The sequence below is a fragment of the Ranitomeya variabilis genome, chromosome 1 (assembly GCF_051348905.1).
Source record: "Ranitomeya variabilis isolate aRanVar5 chromosome 1, aRanVar5.hap1, whole genome shotgun sequence".
Classification (NCBI taxonomy): Eukaryota; Metazoa; Chordata; class Amphibia; order Anura; family Dendrobatidae; genus Ranitomeya; species Ranitomeya variabilis.
The window spans coordinates 662,238,585-662,259,387 of record NC_135232.1 but is presented as its reverse complement, the minus strand read 5'-3'; the positions used below and the strand labels follow the sequence as shown (position 1 = coordinate 662,259,387).

Here is a 20,803-nt window from a genome sequence, read left to right as displayed (position 1 = left end):
ATTTGGTTGGAATTTTGTTATATCTAGCTGATGAAGTGCCTATAATAATATTTATGGACTTTATTGTATATTCATCGTAAGACTACTCTCTTGTAGCTTAAGGTGGGTTAACATCACCCTACGTTCAACTTTTACTGATCAGTAGCCTTTTTCCACAGAAAGACCACACTTTACGATGCACACTGACCGATTTGTACTGATATCTCACAGTACGATGTGCTGCCGAGAACATTATTTGATTGTGCAGCACAAAAGATCATTTTACCCGATGAATGAACATTTTTCTCGTTCATCAGGCGATTGGCAGCCTGTTTAGACTGCACAATTATTCATTTTGACTTTATCACTGTATGGCTTCTGCTAACATTGTACTTTTCATACACTCATTATTCTCCATTTCTATTATTTTTTTTTAGCCCTATTACAATGATTACATAATGGCCATGATCCTCTCATCACACACTGTTGATCCTAAACTGATAGATAAATTAAATGTGCATGTTTGTAAGACATAAATATCACAAAAGACCTCAAATAATTGAAATGTTAAGAAAAAATAAAATTGTCATTTGTCAATGGCCAAACATGATCAATTCCATTTTTTTCATCAGAAATGACAGGATTCCATTCTGTATTTGCTAGTATTACCGTATGTTATAATTATATACATTGGTTGAACATAATATGTATGACAGGATGATGTCTCATAAACAATAATTACATAGTCAGACGAGAAAATTTCCACTACATACAAGCAGAGAATGAGTAACTGCATTGGCCATAGTATTCTGTATTCTCAGCATCAATTATGTGAATATTAAATTATTGCATGGATGTCTCCCTTGTGTAGTTCTCTACACCATTGTGCCAAGGATTTAGAACAGCAGCCATTGTTATCACCTTCCTCCAATGAAGGTTTCTTGTTATTAATACAAATTCACTTTGATGACATGTAACTGCAATAATCATTCTTTATAACCCTTTTTCATGTTTTTTGGGCCTAGTTTTCAAGCACAGACATAGGATTGTACCTGTCGTGTCTGAATGTAAATGACCTTGGAATGTTCCCGGTTTCTTTTTTTTATATATATTCTTCGCTCCACCTGACAATAACACGTAGAATTCACAAGCTGAGCTATGACTCATTGCAGCATCATTGAAGTCTCTTCTGCAGCTTTCTAACTACTTTGCTGTAGAATTTAATAAGAATGTAGCCACAGATAAATGAAGATGCTGATGTATAACATATTGTGTTTCTTGTTACATTATGAATATAGGTAAAGATTTTCTACCATTTAATAGACAATCCTCTGATTGCATATATTGTAAACTTTACTCATTTTCTGAAATACTCTATTTCAGTTTCTGAAGATTTTTTCTTTACCTAGACATTTCTATTGGATAGTTGTGTACTATGTAAATAATGAGAAGCTTTATTTGACTCTGTAAATGACATGAAGGCAGCACTATTTGTGCTTCTAATTTTGTAGGCAGAAGGACGTGCTGCTTACCTTAGCAGTTAGCAAGTTGACTACCCATCTACTCTGAAGCCCAAGCACAGAGATTGTCACATATGATGTTGCCAAGCAAGTTCTCTTGGCTATACTACAAGTACAAATGGAAGGGAGGAGGATTGTGATACAGGAAGGGAAATATTGCCGTAATTATTCTTTAACCACCTTCAAGACTTGCCAAATTTCCTTTTTTGTGCTTAAAAAGAAATGGTCACCTGTTCCAAAATGTTGTTAAATATCTTGTAAAACATCCCTCGATTTCTGCCACTTTTTTTTAGTTTTGCCCTGAGTCACTCCATGGCAGAGATGTTCACATTTGTTTCTTTTGGAGTGCAGTATGTGAAATCTCTGCTTATCGTTCAGCCAGATATTTTTCTGTTTTGTTTTTTTTTCTGAGATGTGTGCCGTTACCCCTCTGTGGTGTCCACAGGGGGGTCAGCAGGTTCCCTGGTCCACTAGTTAAAACCTCATGCACCAGGGATCATCCCACCAAACGCCTTCTCTCCTTTCACCGTCGGTGTAACGCTACTCAGACAACACAGGGTGAGGTAAAAAAGTGTTGCGATACTTTATTGAACCACAAACAGGCAAATAACACATAGAACAGTCCCAGCCAAATACCCAAGATGGTGCACAATTACAGAGTCTCTCTCTTCCACTGAGTTGCTAGGATAAGAGCAGCTGTGACTTCAGAGCTTCTAGGGCCGACTACACAACCGGTGGCACGCACACCAAAAGGAGGTAATAACACACTTAGGAAGATGACAGTCCATTGAGGTACAAGGCCAGTTGACTGGAGGGTCACATCTTAGCTTCTACGAACATCTCCATGGAGCCAGGCGACCGGTGGGCCCAAATCCTGACTACCCCAAATATATCCATGGTTCAGCAATTGTCAATCGGGCTTACAACTTGGTCTATGGTCCCCTAAGCTAGCATCCTGTAGAATGACAAATCTATGTTCTTCATGATAGATCCATGTTCTCTTGGTTGCTGTCCTGTAGAGGGTCTTTAAATCTTTGGATGGCTTGGCTGAATCCTGACTTATGTTACAGAGGCATATAAACCTGTTTTATTGTTTACAACTGTCTTTCTTCCAGTATTCACAGCTAAAGGGGAAAATGGTGATAAGACCAGCTCACATTGTTTGATTATGTAATCTATTTGCATAATTTTTCCTTCCTATTTTGCAAGTCAACAAACTGGCTGGCCTGGACAATGTGTAATCATCATATCAGCAAACATCATTGGTCCATGGCCCTGTATCATTAGTCATCCAGGATAAGAGCACAATATGTTACAACAAATTGTCAACTTACAAGTCTATATTACAAGCTTTCATGAACAAAGTCTGTTTTCTTGACCAACCAGAAAGAAACACAAATTCAAAGTCAACATATAAATAACATCTATTTTCAGCAAGTCAGGAAGAATAGACTATCCGGCTAATTGAGATAAAATGCTGTGTCATCACACCCTCTCTCCCAGATACTACTAATCTCAATCAGAGATCTACAGCATCTGAGACTGATAGACTGCTAGATCAACTGCAAAGATGTAATACAGCCGGCATCTGCCGAGTATCATGCAGACTAAAGTCCTGAGCCTGCTCCAATCCCCTGTGTAACATTTAAGTAAAACTTTGGAAGATAAAATTAAATTGCTAGAGGTGCATCTGAAGGGCCCACCCCACATTGATTGCTAGAATGGGTGCCCCCAATCCTCTGTCACTCCACACTAGCTTTTTCGAACTGAGAATGAGTTTCGTACATTGAAGGTTGTATAGTAACAGCTGAGAGCTCTAATTGGTGTTGATAAGTAGGGATGACAAGCTGGGATCTCCTAATTTTGAGATTGAAGGGAGTTCCAGAATGCAGACCCTTCCTAATAGAACAGGAGGTTATTGATAAATGTTATCAGCTGGAATCCCACTTTTAGGACTCATGCAATACAGACTGAACATGAAAAGCAATGCAAGTTCTGGCTGCAGATCTTCTGACCTCATCGTCAGAGCCTCATAGAATTATATGAAGCCTTCACACGCTAGTGGTCTGTGCTCGGACGATGTTGCAGGGATGTCTGCATGAGCCCTTAAGATAATAGGATAGCAGGTCAACCAATAAAAGGGCATAGATTAAGTCGTTTGTGTCATACCCTTTATTGTTTCACTGGGAAGTAATTTGATTAATGCAAACAATTGAACATATTCATATTGAATGATTGTATTCATATGTGGATCGTCAAACATTTTTTACTTGGTTGATCTGGCAGAGCCAACCGTAGATCCAGTTGCAGTGTAGCCAATCTTTAAACAGTTCTGAGAAAATTCCTTATCACTTAAGATGAAGCGTAAAAGAAATTACCGGAGGGAACAACTGAAGAAAAGGTTTCTGGTATCACTTGCACAATCTTGCCTTGTTTAATTAGTTTAGCTGCAAAACTATTTTAGTCTGTATGAGTAAAGCAGGCGAAGGATCTGGAATATGCACAGATAACCCTGCTAATTGAATTCTTTTAATGGTAATAAAATAAAATCACCCTATAATGAATGTCTTACCTTGTTATTGCAGGCTGCAGAAATTGCAAAGGAAAATGAGGAGAACTCAAAAGCAGAATCGGAGAAGGCTGAGTAAGTGCCCTGAAATGTTGTCTAAGACATCTCACATAGTAGCCTGGGAGTGGAGACCCCACTAGCAAACGGCACACTGAAGTGTGCGACACCTTGTGCCGTTATGTGTACTCATCAGTAACCCTGTTACCTCTCATATCCTCTCTGTTTTCTTTAATATTTTTAAAGCTTGTTTGATTTAATATCTTATGAGACCGTTATAAAAATAGTGCGCCAACCAGACTAGCACCAATATTTTCATATTACAATTGGAGTCCCTTAGTATGTCAACTTCACTTAACCCTATAAGGACCAAACATTTTTTGATTGTTCATCTTTTCCCTACCTTCTGCCAAACGCAATAACTTTTATGAGGACTTGTTTTACCAATGCATTTAGTTTTTTGGGGTTTGGAGAACCTAATTCTCCAAGTCAGTGGAATTACAGCAATACCAAACATGCAATCATTTTTTTTTTTTTTTTTTTAAGTGAAAAAAAATATTTAATATTGTAAAACATTTTTTTTTTTTTGCTGCTTTGCATTTTCATTTTTTGTTACCCATAACACTGTTATTTGTCGGTTGATAGAGATGAGTGAGGCTTGTATTTTGCATAGTGAGCTGACATTTGTATTGATACCAATTTCTTGTACGGTGCTTTGGTTGCCTATATGCGCATGTAGCTTTTTCAAAGACATTCCCAGCGATATTCCAGTCCATTCCTCTGTTACTGTGACAATCAGTGTTTGAATTGATATTCAAATAAGTGTGTTGTGTAAATCTGAAGCCTCTGTCACTCCAGCTCTACTCTCTACACAGCGCCGTCTCCTTCTGCTTGACTGACGGCTCCTTTACCTGGAGGCTGTTAATCAATCAGGAGAATTGTCCCCTACTTCTTTCCAGGCTGCAAGACCAGAGCCAGAAGGAGTGGAATGGCAGTCACGCATCCATCCTGCCTTTCCATTTAAGTTTATGACACTAACAAAGATAGCCGATTGCAGTGCTTGGCCATCTTCATGTATCTTCTTTGTCATCCATTTAAATGGAGTAGCAGGACAAATGCGTGACTTGCCCTTTAACTCATTGATGGTGGATATAAGCCCCTCTGTCCTGACAATAGTTGCAGGACCAGTTATCACTGATGCAGTGAAAAAACTCTTTCAGGATGCTCTATTTTAAATGAGCGGTGAATCTGTTAAATATTCAATATTAACATATTAAATGAATATTTCCCTCTATCAACATTTATCATTAACTCATGGGATCAGGAGAAGTGATAAATGTTAAGTTCCTATGACCCCCGCCATAATTTGTTTTGAGGATGTTCCAGAACGGTATAAGAGTGTCCGCTCTATACACTTTTAAAGTAAAAATCTAACATTTATCACCCACACTGTATTTAATGCTAAATGTTCTTGTTTGGAAAGCCTCTTTCACTCTTTTATCACTATTGGAGAAGTATAATATAAAATCACATGGATATATACAACATAATTGCCACTATTCAACTCTTAGGGGTAGTGATTCGTGAGTGACCTTCATGCTAAATATGTTCAAATAAAATATTATTTCCACACTTCATTAAGTAACAGTGAACTAAAAAAGTGAAAACTACATAGATCCGTATATATATATATATATATATATATATATATATATATATATATATATACTAGCTGAAGAGCCCGGCGTTGCCTGGGCATAGTAAATATCTGTGGTTAGTTATAGCACCTCACTTCTCTTATTTTCCCATCACGCCTCTCATTTTCCCCATCACATCTTTCATTTTCCCCCTCACATCTCTCATTTTCTCCCTCACACCTCTCATTTTCCCCCTCACTCCTCTTATTTTCCCCCTCACTCCTCTCATTCCCCCCTAACACTTGTCATTTCGACCTCACATCTGTTATTTTCCGATCACTCCACTATTTTCCCTAACTCCTCTCATTTTGCACTCACACCTTTTCATTTTCGCCTCACACCTCTCATTTTCACCTCAGTATATACATGTTTGTCATCTCCCTTATATATAGTATACACCTGTATGTCATCTCCCTTGTATATAGTATATACCTGTGTGTCATCTCACCTATATATAGTATATATCTGTGTGTTATCTCCTCCTGTATATAGTATATACCTGTATGTCATCTCCTCCTGTATGTAGTATGTACCTGTATGTCATCTCCTCTATATAGTATATACCTGTGTGTCATCTCCTGTATATAGTATATATGTGTGTCATCTCCTCCTGTATATAGTATATACCTGTGTGTCATCTCCCCTGTAAATAGTATATACCTGTGTGTCATCTCCTCCTGTATATAGTATATATCTGTATGTCATCTCCTCCTGTATTAGACCTCGTTCACACGTTATTTGGTCAGTATTTTTACCTCAGTATTTGTAAGCTAAATTGGCAGCCTGATAAATCCCCAGCCAACAGTAAGCCCACCCCCTGGCAGTATATATTAGCTCACACATACACATAATAGACTGGTCATGTGACTGACAGCTGCCGGATTCCTATATGGTACATTTGTTGCTCTTGTAGTTTGTCTGCTTATTAATCAGATTTTTATTTTTGAAGGATAATACCAGACTTGTGTGTGTTTTAGGGCGAGTTTCGTGTGTCAAGTTGTGTGTGTTGAGTTGCGTGTGGCGACATGCATGTAGCGACTTTTGTGAGATGAGTTTTGTGTGGCGACATGCGTGTAGCAACTTTTTGTGTGTCGAGTTGCATGTGACAGGTTAGTGTAGCAAGTTGTGTGCAGCAAGTTTTGCGCATGGCGAGTTTTGCGCGTGGCGAGTTTTATGTGTGGTGCGTTTTGAGTATGTGCAAGTTTTGTGTGAGGCAACTTTTGCATATGTTGCAACTTTTGTGCATGTGGCAATTTTTCCGCGTGTGCAAGTTTTGCGTGTGGCGAGTTTTCCATGAGGTGAGCTTTGCACGTGTGGCGAGTTTTGCATGTGGAGAGTTTTGCGCGTGGCGAGTTTTGAGCGGCGACTTTTGTGTTTCGACTTTTATGTGGCAAGGTTGGCGTATGTGTGGTGAAATGTGCGCTGAGGGTGGTATATGTGTTCGAGCACGTGGTAGTGTGTGGCGCATTTTGTGTGTGTGTTCATATCCCCGTGGTGGTGTGCTGATTATCCCATGTCGGGGCCCCACCTTAGCAACTGTACAGTATATACTCTTTGGCGCCATCGCTCTCATTCTTTAAGTTCCCCTTGTTCACATCTGGCAGCTGTCAATTTGCCTCCAACACTTTTCCTTTCATTTTTCCCCATTATGTAGATAGGGGCAAAATTGTTTGGTGAATTGGAAAGCGCGGGGTTAAAATTTCACCTCACAACATAGCCTATGACGCTCTCGGGGTCCAGACGTGTGACTGTGCAAAATTTTGTGGCTGTAGCTGCGACGGTTCAGATGCCAATCCCGGACATACACACATACACATATACACACATTCAGCTTTATATGTTCGATATTATTATTATTATTTATTTATATAGCACCATTAATTCCATGGTGCTGTACATGAGAAGGGGTTACATCAAAATACAAATATCACTTACAGTAAACAAAACTAACAATGACAGACTGGTACAGAGGGAAGAGGACCCTGCTCTTGCGGGCTTACATTCTATATATATATATACACACTGACAATACAGTCAATGTTATGTTATCCTTTAAAGGTAATGTTTCATTAGAAAGTGACCCATTGTTTAAATCAGGTATTCTGTATTAAAACTGTTAAACCTTTCAATTTTCACACTGGCCACTAGGTTTTTGTAGACTCCTGTTGTTTCAGAAAATCGACCGGTTGTACATTGGCAGCAATAGACTAAGGGTACCGTCACACAGTCACACTTTGATCGCTACGACGGTACGATTCGTGACTTTCCAGCGATATCCATACGATATCGCAGTGTCTGACACGCAGCAGCGATCAGGGATCCTGCTGAGAATCGTACGTCGTAGCAGATCGTATGGAACTTTCTTTCGTCGCTTGATCACCCGCTGACATCGCTGGATCGTTGTGTGTGACAGCGATCCAGCGATGTGTTCGCTTGTAACCAGGGTAAACATCGGGTAACTAAGCGCAGGGCCGCGCTTAGTAACCCGATGTTTACCCTGGTTACCAGCGTAAACGTAAAAAAAACAAACAGTACATACTTACATTCCGGTGTCTGTCCTCCGGCGTCTCAGCTTCTCTGCACTGTGAGCGCCGGCCAGCCAGAAAGCGAGCACAGCGGTGACGTCTGACGTCACCGTTCTGCTTTCCGGCCGCTGTGCTTACACAGTGCAGAGAAGCTGAGACGCCGGAGGACAGACACCGGAATATAAGTATGTACTGTTTGTTTTTTTTACGTTTACGCTGGTAACCACGGTAAACATCGGGTTACTAAGCGCGGCCCTGCGCTTAGTAACCCGATGTTTACCCTGGTTACCCGGGGACTTCGGCATCGCTCCAGCGCCGTGATTGCACCGTGTGACCGCAGTCTACGACGCTGGAGCGATAATCATACGATCGCTGCGACGTCACGGATCGTGCCGTCGTAGCGATCAAAATGGCACTGTGTGACGGTACCCTAACTAGAACCCTAACCTTTGTATTTAAGCATCTAATTAGCATGTGCAAATATCGCTGTGAATTGGTTTGGGCGCAGGGTCATCTGTCACATCGTCTGTTGTGATTGGTGAATCTTGTGTTATCAGTTGCATATAGAGGTGATATTATCAGTCATTGTAATCCTGCCACTGATGATAATGAGCCTGCTCAAAACGTTTTCTAAAGACAGGAGGCATGAGTCTTTATACAGCCCCAATGACCAGTGTTAAAATTGTAACATTACTCATTTTATTGTTTTATAAAGATCATGATATCTCATGCTATTAACCTGCAGAAATTGGATTAATCTGCAGGTAAGTAGCGGATAAATAATGTGTAGCCGGCTTACTGGAGCCCTGGCTACAGAGAGAACATTTTTAATCTCCATGGAACCACTTTCTCCAAATCACTGGGCCAGTGCAGGGAGGGTTCACTGTTACCGCTCACTATACAAATAAAAGCATACAGCAGCACTCTATAAGCGCCAAAATGTCTGCAAACATTGAATATATCAAATTTGAACTGAATTATTGCTATATAGAATACACTTATTAAAATGAAGGTACCATACTTAGCACATATATTGGCCAATTCATGTGAGTCCATCAACCAAGATAAGGCAACCTTTCTTTGATAGGATCCTATTTATAAAACATGCCTCTCCCAGGCTAAATGTCTACAAATTTAAAGGGCAGATAGGATCCAGCACTAATTAAAAAAGAACTTAGGGTACCGTCTCACTATACGATTTACCAACGATCACGACCTGCGATACGACCTGGCCGTGATCGTTGGTAAGTCGTTGTGTGGTCGCTGGGGAGCTGTCACACAGACCGCTCTCCAGCGACCAACGATGCCGAGGTTCGCTGGTAACCAGGGTAAACATCGGGTTACTAAGCGCAGGGCCGCGCTTAGTAACCCGATGTTTACCGTGGTTACCAGCGTAAAAGTAAAGAAAAACAAACCGTACATACTCACCATCTGATGTCCGTCAGGTCCCTTGCCGTCTGCTTCCCGCTCTGACTGAGTGCCGCCGTAAAGTGAAAGCAGATCACAGCGGCGACGTCACCGCTGTGATCTGCTCTCACTTTCCGACCGGCAGACAGTCAGAGCGGGAAGCAGACTGCAAGGGACCTGACGGACACCGGAATGTGAGTATGTACGGTTTTGTTTTTTTTTACTTTTACACTGGTAACCATGGTAAACATCGGGTTACTAAGCGCGGCCCTGCGCTTAGTAACCCGATGTTTACCCTGGTTACAAGCGAACGCATCGCTGGATCGCTGTCACACACAACGATCCAGCGATGACAGCGGGAGATCCAGCGACGAAAGAAAGTTTCAAACGATCTGCTACGACGTACGATTCTCAGCAAGGTCCCTGATCGCAGTAGCGTGTCAGACACTGCGAGATCGTAACTATATCGCTAGAACGTCACGAATCGTGCCGTCGTAGCGATGAAAATGCCACTGTGTGACGGTACCCTTAGACTGATGGGATGAGTGCACAGTGTCCGATAAGGAGGCATTCAACACTTCAAAATGTAAACTACAAAAAACTGACCAGAACTACTGAACATAATAAAAGCAAGTGTGAACAGGTGCAAGCTGCTATGAAAACATAACATACAACCAATTTATGGGTTAAGTACCTTCATATTTATAAGTATATTCTATATAGTAGTAATGCAATTCAAATGTCATATATTCAAGGTTTGCATACATTACAGCTCTTAGTGTGCTGCTGTATTCTTTTGTTAGTATATTAGCAGCTTGCACCTGTTCACACATGCTTTTTTGTTCAGATGTGATGGTCAGTCTTTTGTAGATACTGCCCACTATACAGACAGCATAACTGTAATCACTCCCCAACACATTCACAGCCGGCACTGCCGTGTGTGTATGCAGAACAGGCTGTCAAAAGTCCTGGGGAGTGATTACAGCGCACTCACGATTTATTGACCAGTGACTTGGAGAAAGCAGTTACATGGAGATTAACACTTCATCTTCTCCCTGTAACCGCACTTCCATTAAGCCAACTACACGGGATTACCCCATATATCTGCATATAAATAGCGATTCCGGACATGTCAGTTTCCTTTTAGGGTATGTTACCACGTTCAGGAAACGCTGCGTGTTTGACGCTGCGCAGAGCCGCAGCGTCAAACACGCAGCGTCCAGATGTTACAGCATAGTGGAGGGGATTTTATCAAATCCCGTCTCCACTATGCGTGCTAACACGCACCCGGCGGCCCTGCGATTCCGGACATGCGGCGCGTTTTTTAAGATCGCAGCATGTCCGTTTACCTTGCGGTGACGCTGCACCGCTGCAAGGTAAAACACAGGGCCCTAGATGTAGGGTGCGATGATGCCGGATGTGTGCAATGAACACATCTGGCATCATCGCGTCACAGAAGGGGGCGGAGCTTAGGGCGGAGCGGGTTTGCCGCTCCGTCCAAAGCGCCGGCCATCCTGAACATGGACACGCACCCTTAAAGGGAATCTGTCACCACATTTGACCTATCTAAACTACTAGTATGGCCATGCAGGCTATAGAATGCTGATAAAAGTCCTAGCTATGTGTCTCATATCAGATATGTTGTTGAGAAATCATCTTTTATCACTTTATAGAAGTAACCTTTTCCAGGCTACAGGGGATGGTACCTGGAGAAAACTCTGCCTCCAGAGATTATTTTACATGAAGGAAGCGTTCCCATTGTGAGAGAAGTAAGAACAGGAGAAATTAAATTTGACTTCGTGCAAACACATTTTTGCATCTCTCTCAGCTCTGCTGTATTGTAAAAATACTGCAGCCCTCTCTACCTGTGAGCTGGAAACTGAAGCTGAGAGGAAGCTGCAAGATGTGTCAGTTATCAGGAGAGCAGAGAGAGGCCATTACACATCCCACTGGCAACTCCCCCAAATATTTAACTCCTTAACGACTGTCGATCCGCCTTTTAATGGCAGCAGTTAAGGGTACTTATTCCTCAGCGCCGCTTTTTAACGGCGCTGAGAAATAAGGTTATAGCGCCCCCCAGCATCAGAAATTCGCCATGGTCTTGGCTAGCTGAGACCCTGCAGAACATGATTCGGGTAGGTTTTTACCAACACCAGTGTGGTGATCGCCGTTATTCACAGAATAACTGCGACCACAAAAAAAGTCTGATTTCCCATTTAATTTCTCTCTCCTCTGATATGATTTAGCACATCAGAGGAGAGAGAAATGGGGTCCCTCGAGCCCCCCCCCCCCGGTATCTCCAGTGTCCCTGGACCTTCCTGCATCCCTCTGGTCCTGTCCCTGTCCATGCGCAGTGCGCTTACCGAGATCTGCTGGCAGGCACCCGGCAACAATAGGAAATTTTTCCTACTGGTTCATTTTGATCATAGATCAAAATAAAAAAATGTAAATCAAACCTTCCTTTATCACCCCCTTACTTAGATAAAAATAAGAAAATAAAAAAGTGTTGTTTAAGGGTGCAAAAAAATAAAATTGCTAGATTTTCAAAATTTTTGCTAAATTTCCATTTTTTCATAAATAAATGCAAGTTACTGTATATCGAAGAAATTTTACCACTAGCATGAAGTACAATATGTCATGAAAAAACAATCTGAGAATCAGTGGGATACATTGAAGCATTCCAGAGCTATAACTTCATAAAGTTACAGTGGTCAGAATTGTAAAAATTGGCTTGGTCATTAAGTACCAAATTGTCTCTGTCACTAAGGGGTCAAAATAAGCTCTGGAGGCAGAGTTATCTCCAGGCAGGGCCAGCGTTAGGGGCAGGCAGACCAGGCAGCTGCCTGGGGCCCCCGCTCCCCCAGGGGCCCCCAGCTAGCGGCAAGTCACGCAACCGCTATGGGGCCCGTGAGGCAGGGGGGCCCGCCTGCCACCAGCGCTGACTCGCCCGCCGCATTGAACTATACCGGTGTCTGCCGGTACAGTTCAAAGCAGTGATGGAGGTGAGAGCATCACCTGACGCTCCCTCTCCCATCATTCCCCGCTCTGCCTCTGACACAGCGGGTGCGCGTCATCGCGTACTCACTGTGTGTCAGGCAGTGCGGCGGCGGCCGTTGACACAGGAGCAGGGAGCAGCGAGGGCTCGGGGAGAGGTAAGGAGCTTGTTTTTTTTTTAAACTAGACTGTGCGGCCATTCTCAGGAGGAGAGAGGTGGGGAGGGAAGGGGGATTTGGGCTGTGCTGTATACTACTGTGGGCAGTGCTGTATACTACTGTGGGCTGTGCTGTATACTACTGTGGGCAGTGCTGTATACTACTGTGGGCAGTGCTGTATACTACTGTGGGCTGTGCTGTATACTACTGTGGGCTGTGCTGTATACTACTGTGGGCAGTGCTGTATACTACTATGGACAGTGCTGTATACTACTGTGGGCAGTGCTGTATACTACTGTGGGCTGTGCTATACACTACTGTGTGGGCTGTGCTGTACACTACTGTGTGGGCTGTGCTGTACACTACTGTGTGGGCTGTGCTGTACACTACTGTGTGGGCTGTGCTGTAAACTACTGTATGGGCTGTGCTGTACACTACTATGTGGGCAGTCTTGTACACTACTCTGTGGGCAGTGCTGTACACTACTGTGTGGGCAGTGCTGTATACTACTGTGTGGGCAGTGCTGTATACTACTGTGGGCTGTGCTGTATACTACTGTGTGGGCTGTTCTATATACTACTGTGTGGGCTGTTGTTGTGAATTCTGTTGTGGGTTCTGCTCTTAGGCTCCCTCCGGTGGTTATAAGTGGTAGTGCTGCTGTTTGTCCTTCACAACAGTCATCAGCTGCTTCCACTTCGGTCGGGGCTATTTAGTCTGGCTCCTTCCTTTAGTGAGTGCCAGTTGTCCATTGTTTTCTAGGGATCCACATCTCTGCTTGGTTTCTCCTTCTGGATTGTCCAAATCATCAAAGATAAGTCATGGCTCTGTTTTTGCAGTCCACATGCGGTGGACTTAATAGTTCTGTGAATTGCTATGTTTTTTCTTGTCCAGCTTTGTCTGTGTTAAGATTTACTCAGCCAAGTTGGAAGCTCTGGAGTCACAGAGTTACCCCCCATGCCTTTAGTTAGGTGTGGAGATTTTTGTATTCTCTGTGGTGGATTTTGTAGTATTTTTATACTGACCACACAGTACTCATTCCTGTCTTTTCTTTCTAGGTAGCGTGGCCTCCTTTGCTAAATTCTGTTCTTCTGCGTTTGTAATTTCCCTCTCCTCTCACAGTCAATATTTGTGGGGGGCTGCCTTTCCTTTGGGAATTTTCTCTGAGGCAAGATAGTATTCCTGTTTCTTTCTTTAGGTGTAATTAGTCCTCCGGCCGTGACAAGGTGTCTAGGGAGTGACAGGAACATCCCACGGCTACTTCTAGTTGATGTGTTAAGTTCAGGGTCTGCGGTCAGTATAGAGGCCACCTACTCCAGAGCTCGTCCATGCTGCTCCTAGGCCACCAGTTCAGAACAGTACAACTGGCCAACAATGAGTTAACCGCATCTCAAAAGAAGGGAAAGAAAGTGCTGAGCCATTTTTTTTTCTGTACTCTGTTGTGTTTTTTTTTCCCTCTTCACTTCTGGGTGGCTCAGGAGTTAGGCGTTGACATGGATGTTCAGGGACTTGCTTCTCGGGTGGATCAACTTGCTGCTAGAGTACAGGGTATTTCTGATTATATCGTGCAGACTCCTGTTTTAGAGCCTAGAATTCCTACCCCCGATCTGTTCTTCGGGGACAGGTCCAAATTTTTGAGCTTTAAAAATAACTGTAAACTGTTTTTTGCTCTTAAGCCCCGTTCCTCTGGTGATCCCATCCAGCAGGTAAAAATTGTAATTTCTCTGTTGCGCGGTGACCCGCAGGATTGGGCATTTTCCCTGGAATCTGGGAATCCGGCCTTGCTTAATGTAGACACCTTTTTTCAGGCGCTTGGGTTATTGTATGATGAACCTAACTCTGTAGAGCATGCTGAGAAAACACTTTTGGCCCTGTGTCAGGGTCAAGAAGCGGCAGAGTCATATTGCCAGAAATTCAGAAAATGGTCTGTGCTTACTAAGTGGAATGAGGATGCTTTGGCGGCAATTTTCAGAAAGGGTCTTTCTGAATCTGTTAAAGATGTTATGGTGGGGTTCCCCACGCCTGCAGGTCTGAGTGATTCTATGTCTCTGGCCATTCAAATTGATCGGCGCTTGCGCGAGCACAGAGTTGTGCACACTATGGCGTTGTCTTCCGAGCGGAGTCCTGAGCCTATGCAGTGTGATAGGATTGTGTCTAGAGCGGAACGCCAAGGATTCAGACGTCAGAATAGGTTGTGCTTTTACTGCGGCGATTCTGCTCATGTTATTTCTGATTGCCCTAAGCGTGCCAAGAGAATCGCTAATTCCGTTACTATCAGTACTGTACAACCTAAATTTCTGTTATCTGTGACCCTGATCTGCTCATTATCGTCATTCTCTGTCATGGCATTTGTGGATTCAGGCGCCGCTTTAAATTTAATGGACTTAGAATTTGCCAGACGTTGTGGTTTTTCCTTACAGCCTTTGCGGAGTCCTATCCCTTTGAGGGGGATTGATGCTACACCATTGGCTAAAAATAAACCTCAGTTTTGGACACAGTTATCCATGTGCATGGCACCAGCCCATCAGGAAGATTGTCGCTTCCTGGTGTTACATAATTTGCATGATGCTGTTGTGCTGGGGTTTCCATGGTTACAGGTACATAATCCGGTGTTGGATTGGAAATCTATGTCTGTGACTAGTTGGGGTTGTCAGGGGGTTCACGATGACGTTCCTCTGATGTCAATTTCCTCCTCCCCTCTTCTGAAATTCCTGAGTTTCTGTCAGATTTCCAGGATGTTTTCAATGAGCCCAAGTCCAGTTCCCTTCCACCGCATAGGGATTGTGATTGTGCTATTGATTTGATTCCAGGCTGTAAGTTTCCTAAGGGCCGACTTTTCAACCTGTCTGTGCCTGAACATGTCGCCATGCGGAGCTATGTAAGGGAGTCTTTGGAGAAAGGGCATATTCGGCCATCTTCTTCTCCATTAGGAGCAGTTTTTTTTTTTGTTGCCAAGAAGGATGGCTCCTTGAGACCCTGTATTGATTATCGCCTCTTGAATAAGATCACGGTCAAATTCCAATACCCTTTGCCTTGGCTTTCTGATTTGTTTGCCAGAATTAAGGGGGCTAGTTGGTTTACTAAGATTGACCTTCGAGGGGCATATAATCTGGTTCGTATTAAGCAGAGTGACGAATGGAAAACTGCGTTTAATACGCCCGAGGGCCATTTTGAGTATCTTGTGATGCCATTCGGACTCTCTAATGCCCCATCTGTGTTTCAGTCCTTCATGCATGATATATTTCGGAATTATCTTGATAAATTCATGATTGTATATTTGGATGATATTTTGATTTTTTCAGATGATTGGGAGTCTCATGTGAAACAAGTTAGGATGGTATTTCAGGTCCTTCGTGACAATGCCTTGTTTGTGAAGGGGTCTAAGTGCCTCTTTGGAGTACAGAAGGTTTCTTTTTTGGGCTTCATTTTTTCTCCATCATCTATAGAAATGGATCCAGCTAAGGTTCAGGCCATTCATGATTGGATCCAGCCCACATCCGTGAAGAGCCTTCAGAAATTTTTGGGCTTTGCTAATTTTTATCGCCGTTTCATTGCCAACTTCTCCAGTGTGGTTAAACCCCTGACCGATTTGATGAGGAAGGGCGCTGATGTAGCTAATTGGTCCTCTGAGGCCGTTTCTGCCTTTCAGGAGCTTAAGCGCCGATTTACTTCTGCCCCTGTGTTGCATCAGCCGGATGTTTCTCTTCCTTTTCAGGTTGAGGTTGACGCTTCTGAGATTGGGGCACGGGCCGTTTTGTCTCAGAGGAATTCTGATGGTTCCTTGATGAAACCGTGTGCCTTTTTTTCTCGAAAGTTTTCGCCTGCGGAACGCAATTATGATGTCGGCAATCGTGAGTTGTTGGCTATGAAGTGGGCATTTGAGGAGTGGCGACATTGGCTTGAGGGGGCCAAGCACCGTATTGTGGTCTTGACCGATCATAAGAATCTGATTAACCTCGAGTCTGCCAAACGGCTGAATCCTAGACAGGCCCGATGGTCCCTGTTTTTCTCCCGTTTTGATTTTGTTGTCTCGTATCTTCCAGGTTCTAAGAATGTTAAGGCTGATGCCCTCTCTAGGAGTTTCTTGCCTGATTCCCCTGGGATTCTTGAGCCGGTTGGTATTCTTAAGGAAGGGGTGGTCCTTTCTGCCATCTCCCCTGCTTTGCGACGGGCTCTTCAGGAGTTTCAGGCTGATAAACCTGATCGCTGTCCAGCGGGGAAACTGTTTGTTCCTGACAGATGGACTAGTAAAGTGATTTCTGAGGTTCACTGTTCTGTGTTGGCTGGCCATCCTGGGATTTTTGGTACCAGAGATTTGGTTAGTAGGTCCTTTTGGTGGCCTTCTTTGTCACGGGATGTGTGTTCTTTTGTGCAGTCCTGTGGGACTTGTGCGCGGGCCAAACCTTGCTGCTCCCGCGCCAGTGGGTTGCTTTTGCCTTTGCCGGTCCCTGAGAGGCCTTGGACGCATATTTCTATGGATTTTATTTCGGATCTTCCTGTTTCCCAGAAGATGTCTGTTATCTGGGTGGTCTGTGACCGGTTTTCTAAGATGGTTCATTTGGTACCTTTGCCTAAGTTGCCTTCCTCTTCTGAGTTGGTTCCGTTGTTTTTTCAGCATGTGGTTCATTTGCATGGCATTCCGGAGAATATTGTGTCCGATAGAGGTTCCCAGTTTGTTTCTAGGTTTTGGCGGTCCTTTTGTGCTAAGCTGGGCATTGATTTGTCTTTTTCTTCCGCATTTCATTATCAGACAAACGGCCAAACCGAGCGAACTAACCAGACTTTGGAAACTTATTTGAGATGCTTTGTGTCTGCCGATCAGGATGATTGGGTGGCTTTCTTGCCATTGGCCGAGTTTGCCCTTAATAATCGGGCTAGTTCTGCTACCTTGGTGTAACCATTCTTTTGTAATTCTGGGTTTCATCCTCGTTTTTCTTCAGGGCAGGTTGAGTTTTCTGATTGTCCTGGGGTGGACTCTGTGGTTGACAGGTTGCAGCAGATTTGGGCTCATGTTGTGGACAATTTGGTGTTGTCTCAGGAGGAGGCTCAGCGTTTTGCCAACCGTCGTCGGCGTGTGGGTTCCTGGCTTCGGTTGGGGATTTGGTCTGGTTGTCTTCTCGTCATGTTCCTATGAAGGTTTCTTCCCCGAAGTTCAAGCCTCGGTTTATTGGTCCTTATAGGATTTCTGAGATTATCAATCCAGTGTCTTTTCGTTTGGCTCTTCCAGCCTCTTTTTCCATCCATAATGTTTTTCATAGATCTTTGTTGCGGAAATATGTGGTGCCCGTGGTTCCCTCTGTTGATCCTCCTGCCCCGGTGTTGATTGATGGGGAGTTGGAGTATGTTGTGGAGAAGATCTTGGATTCTCGTTTTTCTAGACGGAGGCTTCAGTATCTTGTCAAGTGGAAGGGTTATGGCCAGGAGGATAATTCTTGGGTTGTTGCCTCCGCTGTTCATGCTGACGATTTGGTTCGTGCCTTCCATTTGGCTCGTCCGGATCGGCCTGGGGGCTCTGGTGAGGGTTCGGTGACCCCTCCTCAAGGGGGGGGTACTGTTGTGAATTCTGTTGTGGGTTCTGCTCTTAGGCTCCCTCCGGTGGTTATAAGTGGTAGTGCTGCTGTTTGTCCTTCACAACAGTCATCAGCTGCTTCCACTTCGGTCGGGGCTATTTAGTCTGGCTCCTTCCTTTAGTGAGTGCCAGTTGTCCATTGTTTTCTAGGGATCCACATCTCTGCTTGGTTTCTCCTTCTGGATTGTCCAAATCATCAAAGATAAGTCCTGGCTCTGTTTTTGCAGTCCACATGCGGTGGACTTAATAGTTCTGTGAATTGCTATGTTTTTTCTTGTCCAGCTTTGTCTGTGTTAAGATTTACTCAGCCAAGTTGGAAGCTCTGGAGTCACAGAGTTACCCCCCATGCCTTTAGTTAGGTGTGGAGATTTTTGTATTCTCTGTGGTGGATTTTGTAGTATTTTTATACTGACCACACAGTACTCTTTCCTGTCTTTTCTTTCTAGGTAGCGTGGCCTCCTTTGCTAAATTCTGTTTTCAGTCTGCGTTTGTAATTTCCCTCTCCTCTCACAGTCAATATTTGTGGGGGGCTGCCTTTCCTTTGGGAATTTTCTCTGAGGCAAGATAGTATTCCTGTTTCTTTCTTTAGGTGTAATTAGTCCTCCGGCCGTGACGAGGTGTCTAGGGAGTGACAGGAACATCCCACGGCTACTTCTAGTTGATGTGTTAAGTTCAGGGTCTGCGGTCAGTATAGAGGCGACCTACTCCAGAGCTCGTCCATGCTGCTCCTAGGCCACCAGTTTAGAACAGGCTGTGCTATATACTACAGTGTGGGCTGTGCTATATACTAAGTGGCTGTGCTATATACTACTATGTGGGCTGTGTTATATACTACTATGTGGGCTTTGCTATATACTATGGGGGTATATTATATTCTATGGGGGAGGCTGTATTATATTTATATTCTATGAGGGATGATGGCATCATACTCTATGAGGGGGCTACATTATACTATATGGGGGGGCTGCATTATATTCTATGGGTAGGTTACATTATACTCTGGGGGGGTTACATTATACTCTGTGAGGTGGCTGCATTATACTATATGTGGGCTGAATTATACTGTATCGAAGACTATGGGGAATACATTATACTATATGAAGAACTATGGAGTGCATTATACTATGGGAAGTGAATTGTACTACATGGATGACTATGGCGGTGCATTATACTATATGGAGCACTGTGAGGAGTGTATTATGCTATATGGAGGACTGAGGAGTATATTTTAATATACGGAGGACTATGAGGAGTGTATTATACTATATGGAGGACTATGGGAAGTGTATAATACTATATGGAGGACTATGAGGAGTGTATTATACTATATGAAGGACTATGGGAAGTGTATAATACTATATGGAGGACTATGAGGAGTGTATTATACTATATGGAGGACTATGGGGCACATTATATTATATGGAGGACTATGGGGTGTGCATTTTATAATATGGAGGACTATGGTGCACATTATAATATATTGAGGACTATGGGGTGTATTATACTAAACAAGCAAAAAGCTGCATATTCATTGGGTGATTGGATTGTTTATGCCGGAATAAAAATCATTGTTCTCAGCAGGACGTCGCCGGTGTAAACTGTAGATGTGCTGCTGATAACATGATACTGTATGGTGATCTGTTAGTGATCGTTCTGTCCCCTTCATTCTTTCTCAGATGGTGGAAAGAGGCCAGGAAACAAGCGTCCAACGACTTCAGTATTGTCGATCACACTCGTTTAGTGGCCTGAGATCAGCGCATGTAAATACAGCAGAAATGCTTCTGTATGATGTGCAATATGTTAGCATTTGGGGCCCCATTTTAAACTTTGCCTAGGGCCCCACTTTGCCTAAAACCGGCCCTGTCTCCAGGTACCATTCGCCCCGGAGCCTGGAAGAGGTCACTTATATAAAGTGATAAAACAGCATTTCTCAGCAACAACACAGCTGATATGAGGCACATAGGGAGGACTGTTCCCAGCATTCTATAACCTGTATATCTACTGTATATAATATTTTAGATCGGTCAAATGTTGACAGATTCCCTTTAAAGATGTACATGATATTTACAATGTGAATGATTGTAGGTTGTATACTGTAACTAGTTTTACCAGTGATATTTTATAGAACAAACTTTCTGCTGTGTTCAATCAGACTGCATACAATTACCTTCATTGCTGCTATACACTTAGCTGGGAGCATTTCATGGTGTATACTTTGCACTGTATGCACCTATTTATCAGGCAGACTGTGCTCTTTTGGTCTATATTTGGATTATTTTACTGCCTAGGCATTTATCCAGACTGCAGCTACTGTCAGCTGTATACTTTTTTAAGTATATACAGTATATGACCACACTACACTGGCCACAAATGCAGTGTGCACTTAGTCTA

The 20,803-nt window shown here is 43.2% G+C and overlaps 1 protein-coding gene across 11 annotated transcripts in view; it reads left to right on the top strand.

Annotated features, from left to right (window-relative positions):
• Positions 1–20,803, top strand: part of RYR3 (ryanodine receptor 3) — a 978,540-nt gene that overhangs the window by 906,792 nt on the left and 50,945 nt on the right. For all 11 annotated transcript variants that reach the window (XM_077263521.1, XM_077263512.1, XM_077263503.1 and 8 more), the window contains one exon: positions 4,085–4,143. In XM_077263521.1, the coding sequence (XP_077119636.1) occupies positions 4,085–4,143 (59 nt within the window). The remainder of the gene's footprint in view (positions 1–4,084; positions 4,144–20,803) is intronic.